This window comes from Pieris rapae, chromosome 9 (genome assembly GCF_905147795.1).
Source record: "Pieris rapae chromosome 9, ilPieRapa1.1, whole genome shotgun sequence".
NCBI classification, from domain to species: domain Eukaryota; kingdom Metazoa; phylum Arthropoda; class Insecta; order Lepidoptera; family Pieridae; genus Pieris; species Pieris rapae.
Genome location: NC_059517.1, coordinates 750,449 through 763,699, shown reverse-complemented (window position 1 = coordinate 763,699; position 13,251 = coordinate 750,449). Strand labels below are relative to the sequence as shown.

The window sequence follows — 13,251 nt, the reverse complement described above, 5'->3', positions numbered from 1 at the left end:
TATTACTTTGGGACCAAACCCCTCAAAACATTCTCTAGTAATATATGCATTCAAGAGATGCGTTTTTCGCATTTCTATAATCATTTCATTTTCTGTTCCACATAGTACATACAATTCTCTTGAGCTCATTTAAGTGAGAATTTCAGAATAAGTTTAATAAATAACATGTAAATAAGCTAACTTTTCTGCAACACACCAACTAATGACCAAGAACCAATAAGCAGCGGGTACACACTGGAATATTACACTTCAACAGAATATTATACAACTTCATTGTTTTACATTATGCAGATATTGTAAAAATGGCTATCTGTTTGAATCCAGGGTACACCTATTACTTATGATACCGTAAAACTAAATAAAACACATATTTGAGTCAATTTAGATGTTATTTATTGACATTTTATTGTACATTTAATGGCTTATGAGTTAGAGTTGGGTCCCCGTCTGCGGCCGAATGTCTGTACTACGTTGACAAACCTAAAAAATTCAACTATATTACAAAAAAATATCACTATATTGTGTTAATAATTATATAATATGTATGTCCAAAAGTTCTTGATCTAAGTGAAAGATTCGGAAGGTTCAAAAATAAATCTATATTAGAGAGGCATACAAATAAAATGGAATAAAAAGTTATCACCTATATATAGCAGAGACCTATATGTAAAATAAATTTTGAAGAGACAAGTTTAGCTTCAGTAGATCACTACATAATCAAAGTTATTTAGAGATCAGCAAGAGGTCAAATTTTAGCTTAAATATATCAAAAAGCTAAGTAACCAATTTAGTAATTCCACCTTATTCTGATTACATACCTCCTGTTGTATTGGATCCTACGCTTAGCACGGCCTGTCTTCTTCTTTTTCTTTTGTTGCTTCTCTACTTTTGGTGTTTGTCCCTTTACCTTACCTGAAAAATTAAACATTATTTGCATTTCATTAGTAATGTTTTTTGCAATCTTCATTTAAAGGTTTCATTTGAAAACGGCATGGAATTATAATGCAATGCAATATATTGACTGGATGGAAAGCTTAAAAAAATTACCGCTAAATTGTCTCAAATACTCACCAGCACGAGCTAAGGATCCGTGTACTTTACCACCAAGAAGTGGGATGTTAAGGTCCAAATCAGTCGCAGAAAGCTCCGAGACCAGAACGTCATCTTCAAGTGGAGATCCGCATACGGAAAGTGTGAACTCCTCTGCTCCTACATCGGCAAGTATGCGGATGCGATCCTAAAACAGTTTATAAATCTTACGACAGCCCAAAAAAAACCACCTAATGATAACTACATGAAGCATTTGCGAGTGATGGTAAGGTTAGAACACGTTCATGATATGCTCCGAAATATTTACCTTGATCTGAGCAATGGAATCCTCTCCATTTACGTCTAGGACGTGTGTTGATTGTCCCCGAATGTGCAATTGCATCTTGGAAAATCTGAAAAATAAAACAACAGCACCTTGTTACGGCGTGGTCACTTTTATACCACTCACGATATGTTTGGCAATGCTAATTATATTATCGAATTTAGAATAACACTTTTAAAACAATAGTGTAGTTTATATTTGCAACAGTAATTTATCATAAAATTAAATGTAATTTGTTATTTAGTTGGCAAAACTAACCTATCAGCCAAGTCTGACAATGAAAGAAAGAAACAAAAATGGCGGCGCGGAAACGGATAGCAAAAAATCGGATAGTTGTACAGAATGTAGTTATAATTTTTTTAACATTCTATAAATCAAAAACTTGCATCTTATTTTATAATTTGAATGTAAAAATAACAATAAAAATGTTAACTTGTGATTTATATTCTCTTTTAATAAAAAAAAAATGTTTTCAGTACAAAATCTTTATTAACGTAGACTTTAATTTTACTAATTATTAAATCTTAAATTAATTACTGGAATAATTTTTAACTTAATAGCTGTTAGTAGTTTTAAAAGATCAATAAAAAGCAAGTGATGAGAAATTTGCATGTTTGATTGATGTTAAAAAGGTACTCTAGCAATCATGTTGGCAGTAATCGATGCTGTCAATTGCCAAATGCTTGACACATATGAGCTCGTGATTGGCTGTTAGTAGGTACATTTACGTGCCTTTTTTAGTTTTAAAACGGTCTAAGTATGTACAGAATATTGACGATGCGGTTTGATTTATGAAAATATTTTTTAATTTATAGAGGATGATCAAATATAAGAGTGTTTAGTGTACCGTAACTCCTTTATAATGCTATCGCGATTACTACGGCAAATTTTGTTTGTCCTTCTGCATTTAGTTGTGAGTGTACTTGTTGCTATTCAAAATGTTTATCACCGGTTCTGTGTTAAAATGTCCAATTTACCCAAAAATCAGACTGTAAACAATGAAGTGATGACTGTATTGGGGCATGTGCCTTTAATAACGAAGGAGCTAAAGCATTTAGTAGTATTGGTCGATACCGATCATCATACCCTCACTGACCTGGCCCGAGTAGTTATCTGGAGTCTCGTATTTGGAATATCTTATGTCAGTTTTCACGATATAACAGGTAAAAATATGTCTTATACTTTTAATATTTTTTTAACATAAGACATGATGCAATATTAGCCTGCATTGGTAACATGCAGCCTTCATCTCAATTATATTAAGGGTATATTCTTAAAACAGAAACACTATATAAATGTTATTTTTCTCAACTGACTGAGCAAGGTTATCTTATAAAAGTGCTTTCTTTAAAATAAAATAAATCAACTTGTTTCAGGCAAATTGCAAAAAGATGAAGAAAATTTATTTGTTGAAGTGGAAAAGCAGAAGAAAGGAATACCAGGCTGCATAAAATGGTCTGATAAGCCTAATTTGAATGGGTATACAAATGGTATTCAAGCAAATACAATTTCTGTCAGTATATTATCTTACAATGATGGTAGACCAAAAATTACTAAGTGCTTGCAACAAATATCTCAAGATAAAACTTTGTGTATTAGAAGCTCTGAAGAGTTTACTTCACAAGAGTTAGACTGGACATTAAAAGCCATATATCCTTCAATTCCTGATCCAAACTTAGTCCTCTATTCAGGCCCTTTATGTTGTACATATGGTCTTTTACCATGGCATATAAGATTAACGGAATTTATACAAATTTCTATTGACCATAGCATAACTGTGAATAACTACTTAGGAGCTTTGTATAAGTATAATAAATGTGATCTTAGATTTGGTAAATGATGTAAATGGTAGCAGGCCTCCATATTAGTTTTAACTATTTATTGTGCTTGAGATGTTATACAGTGCAATGTGAATCAATAAGTAGTGACAAGAAAACTAACCTATATATTGAAAATAATTTATATTTAAACTTCTATGTCTTTAGAAAGTGTACTTCCATAGTCAATATATTTCAAGCTATATTTAATTGTTTCATTTATATGAAATTAGAGATTGTTCAGGTACCACTAAAGGTATTCCACCAAAAATTATATAGCAATGAAAAACTGGATTCCTTATAAATTTAATAATATAATGTAAAGCGGCAAATTAATATTCACAAACTTTATTTACAGTTGAAGAAGCTAACTTCTCCGCATACCAACCTGTGAAAGAAAATATACTATTATTATATATCAGTAATTTCCTGTCCTATTTCTAATGAAATTAGATAATGTTATGATTTAAAAACTAAATATTATTTTATTTTCATTCTTTTAAATTAAGGAAAAACTGTTCAAAATATGGTTTTTTTTTCAAAACAATGTATAAAAAAGAATATTATGATGGCAATCCTTCAAATTTCAAATATAATTTATACAAAAAAAAATATTATATGATGCTAAAAACTAAATTATTTTACGCTAGGCTAATATAATTTTCCTAACAATTAATTTATCACAAAAAAATTATCTATAAAATTGTAATAAAAATATCTAAAAAATAATATACAATATTAATAATTAAAATGAAACAAAAATAATGATTTAAGCATTCTTTGAAAGCTGATACAAAGAACACTCAAAACCAACTGAAAACTGAAATGAAGACTAGAAAAACTGAAGACCACCTTCTATTGTCGTAACCTGATGTTCATCTCCGATGTCTGTAATGGCTGGTACTCCGCGAGCGTCTCCTCTCGTAATCCCTACGGTCGTACTTATCATAAGACCTATCCCGCCTATCCCTATCGCTTTTAACGTAATCCCGGCCGGATCTATCATACGACTTGTCCCTCGATTCCTTTTCGTACTTGTCGTAGTCCCTGCCGTGCCTGTCGCGAGACCTATCTCTATCCCTTTTCGAATCGCTTCTCTCGTAACCCCGACTAGATTTATCGTAAGACCTGTCCCGTTTGGAATCCCTATCGCTCCGCTCGTAGTCCCTGGACCTATCGTGAGATCTCTCCCGTTTCGAGTCCCTATCGTAATCTCTCCCGGATTTATCGTAAGACCTATCCCGTTTAGATTCTCTATCGTGTCTGTCGTAAGACCTGTCCCGTTTAGAATCTCTGTCGTAAGATTTCTTGTCTCGTCTGAACGATCTCTCCTCGGACTTGTCTCTGGAACGTCGTTTTCCTGAACTGATGGATGTTGATCTTTTTGAACGCCGTTTTGGTTTTTCCTCTTCGGAATCCTTACGTCTATCGTCTTTTTTATGTTTGTCTTGCTTGTTTTCTTTCGACTTTGGACTTTTGTCATTTTTGTGTTTTTCTTTCTTATGACGCTTCGACTTTTTCTGAGACTCGCTCGAACTCGAGTCTTTACGTTTGCGTTTCTTGGGTCGAGTTTCTACAACTTCAGGTTCGCTGTCTGATGAGTTGCTCGAGGAGGAGGAACTATCCGAATTGCTAGAAGAGGAGGTTTTGGCGTTCTTCAGCGGACTCGGAGTTTTTTCACATTTACTATGCTTTCCCTCCCTTTTTTCCGCTATTGTTTCCAATTTCCTAACACCGTCAACTTTGTCGGATGATTTGTGGTTAGATCTTTTGTCCCTAGATAGACGGCGTTCGGGTTTCTTTTCCGGCGTTCCGTCTATTGGCGGTGGCGTAACTGATGAGCCTGAAAGGAAATCAAAATACCTAATTATCCTTTTACGATACGCACGATAAAGTAATCCAATTTGGTTGTTGAAATTCCACGTAATACGAACTGGGGATAATTACATAATTAATGGGTCAGTATTAGTAATCGTAGTTTCGCCAATGTCCGTACGACATTATGATAACAAATGAAAGGTCATATTACTATGTACATAAATTATATTTTGTTATTGCATTTCAGATACGAATTACTTAATTTTGCTAATGGATCACTAGGATTCTTAATAAACGAAACAAATTCAGTTAATTTTGGTTTTTATTTGAGTTTTTTGATAAAACATCATTGTTTGTTTGCCCCAGGGAACAATCTCGTAAAGCACTATGACGACTGTTTTAATGTTTTCTCATTTTTGACTTACTTGGGTGATACTGATATACTATAACTGTATGTTTTTTGCAAAACATTTCACAATAAAAAACACGGGAAAGTCTTTATTCTACGAAAAAATATTTTGTGCATAATCGCAGTAATCGTTTACCATATTTTACCTTTCCCGAAATAGAACGCAACAACCATAAAGATAGTTTTAGTTTAGATTGAAATTTCTACAAATTAATCATAAAAAGTTAATGCGATAGTTAGTTCTTCAGTCTAATTATGTTAATTATTGCAATATCCATTTTAGTTACTTTTTAACGCTTTAATTAAATGAATAACATAATTTTTAAATTGCCACATAGAAAAAAAATATATTTATCTATACCATATATGTAATGTACTTTGTATCCTAGTAATAATAGCATTTACATATTTTAATTAATAAGTAAAACATATATTTTTTTATCAAGTTATAGTTATTGTACAATGACTATATTTAGACTTTCATTGCGATTAGAATTGGGGATTAATTTCTTCATTTTATAAATAACTGTTTAAGCCTTATTTAAAGAAGATTTTGCAGATTTTTTATGGGACAAGGGGCAAACGAGCGAGTCACTTTATTAATTGCTAAATACCTATTAAGCCTTGAAACCACTTTGATTTTATTGTTTTTTGTCAAGCTTTTTATTATGTTCACATCGAATATATTATATGTATGACACTTACGAGTTCGCCTGTGCTTCTCGGGCGTGTCACTGGGCGTGGCCTCTCCCGTTTCCCGTAACTCTGCGCGCCTCACTTCCGCCTCGATCTCGCGCGACGTCCGCTCGAACTCCAAACGCCTGCGTCTTATTATCTCCTGGTATTTCAAAATAGGTAATTCATACAATAAGTCAGTTTATATGTTTTAAAGGATTCTTTCGTCTCTTTCAGTCGCACTGTTTATACGGTGTGATGAATAGAGACGGATTAATAAAGAACGTAAGTGTTTTTATTTAGTTTTGTTTACTAATAATGTAAGTGACATAGTGAGAGAAATGTGGTCCAATTTCCAGAGGCTAAAGGTTTAATTTTTTTTTGTAGAATTTCATTCGTTAGCAGCTTCTCACAAGAAAGAGTCTGTAGTGCAAAATATTTGGCGATTAAAAAAAGAGTTTATAACTAATTCTTCTTTTGTTTTACAAATAATAAATATTCTGAACGGAGAAAATCTTTTGCGGTATATAATATATATCACATATACATAAAATAGCTTTTAAATTCTAAATTAAAATTCTCTTGGGCAATGTCACTTTAATTATAAAATACATCCTACTAACCTGCAATTGATGATCAGTGACGTCTTTGACATCCCCTTCATCACCGCTGCTGTCGCTGCTGCTCTCGTACGCGCCAAGCCCTGAACATAACGCATCAGATAACTGACAATTGACAAAAGCCGTTAACTAAATTATGACGTCACTTAATAGCTGTCAAGTCTGAACTGTCAAGTTAAAATTAATCAAAGAGAAGAAATCTCGACTAAAAAAGCTATTGCGTAACATCACAATCCAAGAATAAATTTATTTAAAAATGACTAATCCAAAACCGAAGATAAATGCGAAACCGGACCGAGTAATGTCATCGCGTAAAAGCACGTTACAATTCTAACATCAATAATAAATATTATTCTTACCAATAATTCCAGAGTCGAAACTCGTTAATAAAATGCCAATATAAACCTAAACAGCGATGCTGAAATAGAACCACATACATGGTGTTACCCGCCGTGGAACTTCCGTAACACCATGTATAGTGCGAGTATCTCGCAAAGGAGAGCGTTTGCCAGATAATCGCAGTCTTTAGGAGTAGCACTCACCGAGCCCAGACGAAATAGCGGTGAATGCCTTAGATTGAGACGCTTTCATAGTGTTGAGGCGCGACGCTTTTACCATATAAATAAAACCAATATTAATCACACAATACATGTATTCATTGAACGGGGAACATCTGAAATAAGACTTTATTAGCGTTGAAATATTATCACAATACACGATTGTCGCTGAACACTTTAGTTTAAGAATGGCACTAATGTAATTGGAGTCGTTCACACGCGTGGGGTAGAGCAATCTCTCCCTCGGGTAAAAGCCAATAAGAGTGGAAATACCTTGAACGGAGGTATACCGGGCCAACTCTTCCTGGCTCACCGTTTGGATCTCCTGGTCGGTCACCTCCAGCAGGATTTCAGTTAGCGAACGGCGCACCGTCAACATCTGGGCACAGAACGTTTATCCGTCAATTCTCTTGCTTTGAAACAATTTAATAACTATACATTTATTTGTCCTAAAGTTTTTAACATTCTTTGTGTTTTTTCACAGACACCGAATAATTAAAAAAATCTGATTCGGAAATTACCCTGATCCTGGAGAGTTCTTCACATGGTCCTAAATATATTTAGATTTAATAAACTATAATCTTCCGTCAGTTAATGCTGAAATTTTATGTGTTTTGAAGTTGGTTTGAATAAGCGAATATTTTTGTTAATATAATTGTAATTTGTGGTATTTTTATTTAAGCTATAGCATACTGTTGTTTAAAATTAACTTTTCAGCAATATTTTGGGCATACCCTTTGATTGCTTCCCCGCTATAATAAAATTATCTATCCCTTATCACATTGGAATTTGAACTCGGATCTACTTTATGCGATGTAAACGTACAAAGCTGTTAACTGTTAAGTTTACATACTACTTATAATGTGTTTTGTTTATTTAAATAATTAATTAATTATATAAAATAAAACATTTTTTAATAAAATAAGTAGACTCCCCTTCAATTACTGTAGGTAATCAAATCAAATATTAAACAAAAGATAAGAATTACATTAATAATTAATCAATTGGATTTTTTCTTCATAATTATGGAATAAGTTTGAGCTTGCAATCAAATCCGTTGATAAGAAATGAGATAAACACTATCAGTTCAGATCTATCAGGGTCACAAGATTCCAGTTTTTTCTTTGTTTACGTTTGTATCCACGCCGAAGACATGTGTGATAAGTTTGATGTATCTGTGGCATCGTCGCTCCAAAACGAGTGGGCGGATTATGATGTGGTTTTTCGTATGTGTGTTTAGTTAACTGACAATGTTTTTCTATGTGTGAGTAGATTTCTTTAATATTCTGATTAGTGGTACCGTCATACCTTGCCGTGTCAATCAGGCCCCTACCTCAGCCACTGGGGTGTTCGGAGCAGTCAGTGGTTAAACTGGTAGAATGGGAAGGTTTAAGAAGAACAAGGTTTAGAGGAACCTTTAGGTCGAAAATAAGATTTTATGTTTTCTGAACCTTTAACTGATGTGGTCAACTCAATGTGTATTTTTTGTACTGAATAAATTATCATCACTTATTTCAATACCACCCCCTTGTTCCCATGTTTTTTTTTTATTTAATTTTTATATAAAAGGAGACAAACCGGGAAGAGGTTCACTTAGAGATTAGCCACTGTGCCCAATATTTGTATTTATAAATATACAACTTATAATAAAACCAAAAAAAAATATTATAAAACTCACGACTTCCTGCATAATCTCCTCTTTACTCCTCTTCATCTCCGGTTCAATCTCTTCCTTAATTTCTAATATCTCTTCTTTTGGCTTAACTAGTTCTTCTTTTTCGGATTCCTCGGCTTCCGAATCTGAATCCTATTGTAAAAATAAATGTTATATTTCGGATCCTAGCTGAATATGATTTTAAACCGTACTTCAATAAAAAGAGAGGAATTGTTAAAAACTAATAATAATCCAATGGGGCTAGCCCTACCCTTACCCAGGCCTAACCCTTTGGGTCATCATTTCGATTTTATGGACAAGTAGATGATCAGCCATCTGGCTGACAACACTATCTTGTTTGAGGCATGTTGGTTTCATACCCCGTACGAGCCAATATTAAATGCACACTTGACAGAAAGTCTAGTAGTCAGAAATTGAACCTATTACCGCAGAGTTGATAGTCCCACTTTGAACTGGGTCAACGCTCCGTGAACTGTACAAAATTTCATTAGAAGTTGGGACAGTATCCTAAATTGGAAAATATTAATGATGAGATCATTTCTCTAAGAAAACTATTCTTTTGCAAGTTTTATAATTTGTCACAAGGACCATTGATTTTTTTAACAAGAGTTATTGACCATCAGAGTAAGATTGTGTTGCAGCAGGGAATACTTACAAACTTGCTCTTAGCAGGAATCAGAGGAGCTCCTTCTGCCTTCATTCTCTGAAGAGCCTCAAGCTCCAACTTTTTCTTCTCAGCCTCCGCTTCCTCTCGGGCCTTTTCTTCTTGTTCGCGTTCTATCGCCCTCTGTTTTTCACGTTCCATCTTTTCTAAACCTAAAATAAATGAAAAAGACAAAATTACAGTAAAGTAATGTAGAATATAGATATTTTCTTCAATTTTTTTTTAACTCAGGATTCCCGGTTTGTGTGTGATCTCAGATTTCTCAGAAAAAAACATTTTTTATTTTTATAAAACAGGGAGAAAACGGCAGGTGGATGAAGTTAAATGGTACCGCCGCCCATGGACAGTCTTACAAGAAGAATATGCTATTTGGCAAACCAGAGATAAATAGTTTTAAGATCCCGCATAAATTGAGCAAAAATATTAATAACTCTAAGAGATTGAAATAAAATAAAACTTCGTTATCATCCATTCAATACCAATGAAACAAAAATGTTTCCATAACAATTAAATCAAACTAATGTAATAATATAACATCTTGCTATTGGTTGGAATGTTGGATCAATACATTTCTAATTCTTTAAAAATAAAGTATTAAGTAAAATTCTGTTAAAGACAATATTATATTAATTCTTTGCTAATACTTCTAAAAGAAATAAATAAATCATATTTCTTGTTAATTTATTAAATTCCCAAAGCTTCATTTTAAACAATATCTACACAATAATAAACATAAAAAACACAACTTATAAGAGACGCATTGCTCATCCAAAATGAGAATTAATGAAAGAAACCAGACTAGGCATCTCCTCAAATAAAGTATGTATTGGTGTATAGTTTGCATTATAATCAGAAAACATACAATCCATTTCGTAAATAATTTATATTATAAAAAAGAATTTGAAATAGTTACATTTGCCTTGTTTTATATGAAGGGTTGAGAAATATTAAAACAACACTAAGTCAGGGCAATTAAATTCTCTTCTATTATAATAAAAATAGAGATACTAACAACAAATATACTTTGCTTATCCTAAACAATTTACAAACATTAATGTAGTTCATATTTCATAATTTATAATACAAGTACATATTACATAAAAATGTCTATTTCAAATTTTTCAAAGGCACTTGGTGACCAACATAAAGACTAATTTCTTGATATCTTTTTCTTTTAATATAATAATAAAATTGTGCAATTTTTAACAATTAATAGATATATGTTGAAATAAGTACCTTCTCTAATCCAACCCGGCAGCTGTCTCCTCTTAGCAGCATCCAATGTTGTGGGAGGTGGTACAGGAGGAGCAACAGGCTCTATTATTGGTGGAAGGATTGGTTTCTCCCTGGAATAAGAAGTAATAAAAAAAGGTAAATTTTTAACATACAAAACAAAATAATAAACATGCAATCAGTATCAGAAAGGAGATAATGCAACCATGTGTAATAATTATGTCTAAATAAAGATTTTGGGAATACAAAGATTATAAAAAATAATACCTTTGCGACCTGCTTCTTGGAGGCCTAGTTTCTTGACCCTTGCTTTTTGATCGACGTTCGCTGCTTCTACCTCTAATTCTATCACCTTGTTCTGATGAAGGTGCTGTCCAGTAGCCATGTTGAAATGTTGGTGTTGGCACTGTAGCAGTTGTGTATCTGGAAATTATAAGCAAGAATTTGTAAATTGATTAAGTATAAGTCTACTCAACCTAACCAGTTTACTAATACAAATTAACTAGAGATATTAATTCCAAATAATAATGTAAGTTTTAGTTATTAATGTTTAACTTTTTAATAATTATTAAAATTATTTACCCAGGCATTGGAGCAGCACTTTCAGGAACAGTATATCCTTCCATGATTGGCCCCATAGCCATTGCAGGATCTACTGCTACCTTTGGATCTATTGGACCAGATCCAGGCCAATTCCAACCTACACAGAATGTTATACATAGAGGTGAAAACGAAAACATTCTGACCAATCTAGGCATCAAATATATTTGATAATGCATATATGTTAAAATTGTAATAATATACTAAGCTAGATCCAAGTAGTTATCTTAATGCTGACCATATTCTTCAAGTAATACAGATTGCAAATAATTAAGTCCCTCAGTTCTTACCCCATTGGTTCCACGAGTTTCCCGTCCAAGAATTGGTGCTGGCATTCCACTCGGCGCCGGGTGGACCCGTAGCTTCACTTGGGTTTTCAACTTCCATTGGTGCTTCACCACCTTCGGGTTCTATTTTCGCTGGAGGGGCTCCAACGATTGCTACAGCATCTTTCATTGCAATCCATTGTTGAGCGAGTGCCGCCCAATCTACTTGGCTCGCATCTATGTTTTGATATGCAGTAGGATTGAGGGCCCACTGCGTGGGATATGCCGAGTTAGCGGCATCTTTACCAGTGAACATGGTTACATTAAATGTTTATTCACTATTTGGTATTCACTATTCCTATTTAATGTAATGTGATACTTATAGCTTATGATTTATAACATTATCACCTTTCGATAGTCACTGAATAAGTTAACATTTTAGCCTAAACGCAAAACTGAAAAAATTTGCAAGCGACAACTCGCGGCGGCTACCATAAGATCACAGTCCACAGCTCACGAAATACGAATTGTCAAGAAGTGATGACAGATGTGAGCACAGCATGTTCAAAGGGCAGTGACCGATTGACGATTCCTATATTGAGATTTCGAAAGGTGACGCAGCGCGAACTGTCTCCCAAATGTCATAATGCAGTTCAAATTGGACGTTCTCCCTTCAGACTAACCCTGAGTCTCGTTTTTGAAACCTACACTGGTAACTAGTCGGTACAACAACATGGCCACCCTGAGGAGACTTGAGACAAAATTCGTATTATTCATAATTTTTTTAAAGGTGCATTAAAAATTACTAGTCAATTTAATTTTTTTTGTACTGAAATAATACACTCCTCTATGCATTGTACTCTCAATTTTGTGTAGATAATGCGAGCGCAAACCACTAGGACTGTCTTTTTATATTAAATTTGGCCATGTGTGATAGATACTTCGAATGAACAAATATGTTCACCACGACTTCATATTGTTAACAGACAAAGACAATTAGACAAAAAACAGAAAAAAAAACTACTTCGCAGTTCGCGGTTTATCCTGGCATAAGTGAAAAATCAAAATCACTTTTCGATAGGCGTGACCTATTTGGCGATCAAAAGAATGTGTACAAAAATTATCACCCTACTGAGGCTAGTGTTAGAACAAAAATTAACGCCATCTAGCGAAAAACATTTATAACCTGTTTAAATTCAAAGTAGCTCACAAAATTGTTTTTGACATGGAATGTAATTCTGTCATATCCGTGCTAGATGGCATTAAATATATAAAGTTCATGAAATGAAGTTAATATCTTTGTATATTTTGTATACATACTTTAGTCCCATTTTAATGGAGAGAGGAATAATAATTTTATGTGCCTATCGGTATTTTATACCAACCCGAAACATAAAATACTGCTCTTGATATAGATTTTTTGTAATATGTTTGGTCGATATAAGTTTTTTATTTTTGAATTACAAAATGTAGTTATTATTAGATATACCGTTAATGTAATATGGCTGGTTAGCCATTTTAGCCTATGAACGGTTGTTAGCATTT

The 13,251-nt window shown here is 33.4% G+C and overlaps 3 protein-coding genes across 4 annotated transcripts; 1 reads left to right on the top strand and 2 right to left on the bottom strand.

The window, feature by feature from the left end:
* Positions 1-370: 370 nt before the first annotated feature.
* LOC110992577 (ubiquitin-like protein FUBI) lies at positions 371-1,768 on the bottom strand. The gene is made up of 5 exons (XM_022258454.2): positions 1,631-1,768; positions 1,358-1,442; positions 1,072-1,237; positions 819-912; positions 371-480 (listed from the first exon to the last, which is right to left on the bottom strand). The coding sequence occupies exons 2-5, from the start codon at positions 1,430-1,432 to the stop codon at positions 423-425; spliced, it is 393 nt and encodes a 130-aa protein (XP_022114146.1). The 5' UTR covers positions 1,433-1,442; positions 1,631-1,768; the 3' UTR covers positions 371-422.
* A 293-nt stretch (positions 1,769-2,061) lies between these two features.
* LOC110992575 (dehydrodolichyl diphosphate synthase complex subunit NUS1) lies at positions 2,062-3,394 on the top strand. Its single transcript, XM_022258450.2, has 2 exons — positions 2,062-2,535; positions 2,749-3,394. The coding sequence occupies exons 1-2, from the start codon at positions 2,235-2,237 to the stop codon at positions 3,210-3,212; spliced, it is 765 nt and encodes a 254-aa protein (XP_022114142.2). The 5' UTR covers positions 2,062-2,234; the 3' UTR covers positions 3,213-3,394.
* Positions 3,395-3,483: 89 nt separating this feature from the next.
* LOC110992574 (arginine/serine-rich protein PNISR) lies at positions 3,484-12,473 on the bottom strand. Of its 2 annotated transcripts, none has more exons than XM_022258447.2 (11): positions 11,731-12,473; positions 11,423-11,540; positions 11,108-11,263; positions 10,844-10,953; positions 9,599-9,759; positions 8,947-9,075; positions 7,254-7,647; positions 6,715-6,794; positions 6,122-6,254; positions 4,042-5,032; positions 3,484-3,577 (listed from the first exon to the last, which is right to left on the bottom strand). In XM_022258447.2, the coding sequence occupies exons 1-10, from the start codon at positions 12,020-12,022 to the stop codon at positions 4,065-4,067; spliced, it is 2,541 nt and encodes an 846-aa protein (XP_022114139.2). In that variant the 5' UTR covers positions 12,023-12,473; the 3' UTR covers positions 3,484-3,577; positions 4,042-4,064. The 2 variants fall into 2 exon arrangements, with proteins under 2 accessions (XP_022114139.2, XP_022114141.2); XM_022258449.2 differs by lacking the exon at positions 3,484-3,577 and having other exon boundaries at positions 3,929-5,032; positions 7,254-7,319; positions 7,542-7,647; positions 11,731-12,472.
* Between the last annotated feature and the right edge of the window lie 778 nt (positions 12,474-13,251).

What these genes read in the sequence shown, in the direction of transcription:
- LOC110992574 (XM_022258447.2), bottom strand. Translation starts at nt 12,022, where the DNA reads ATGTTCACTGGTAAAGATGCCGCTAACTCGGCATATCCCACGCAGTGG. An exon ending in AAACTCGTGGAACCAATGGG is followed by an intron (nt 11,541 to 11,730) that starts GTAAGAACTGAG and finishes CATTCTGTGTAG; the next exon opens with GTTGGAATTGGCCTGGATCT. An exon ending in CGCTATTTCGTCTGGGCTCG is followed by an intron (nt 6,795 to 7,253) that starts GTGAGTGCTACT and finishes CGTTATGTTCAG; the next exon opens with GGCTTGGCGCGTACGAGAGC.
- LOC110992577 (XM_022258454.2), bottom strand. Translation starts at nt 1,432, where the DNA reads ATGCAATTGCACATTCGGGGACAATCAACACACGTCCTAGACGTAAAT. An exon ending in CGGATCCTTAGCTCGTGCTG is followed by an intron (nt 913 to 1,071) that starts GTGAGTATTTGA and finishes TTAATTTTTCAG; the next exon opens with GTAAGGTAAAGGGACAAACA. An exon ending in AGGATCCAATACAACAGGAG is followed by an intron (nt 481 to 818) that starts GTATGTAATCAG and finishes TGAATTTTTTAG; the next exon opens with GTTTGTCAACGTAGTACAGA.
- LOC110992575 (XM_022258450.2), top strand. Translation starts at nt 2,235, where the DNA reads ATGCTATCGCGATTACTACGGCAAATTTTGTTTGTCCTTCTGCATTTA. An exon ending in CAGTTTTCACGATATAACAG is followed by an intron (nt 2,536 to 2,748) that starts GTAAAAATATGT and finishes AACTTGTTTCAG; the next exon opens with GCAAATTGCAAAAAGATGAA.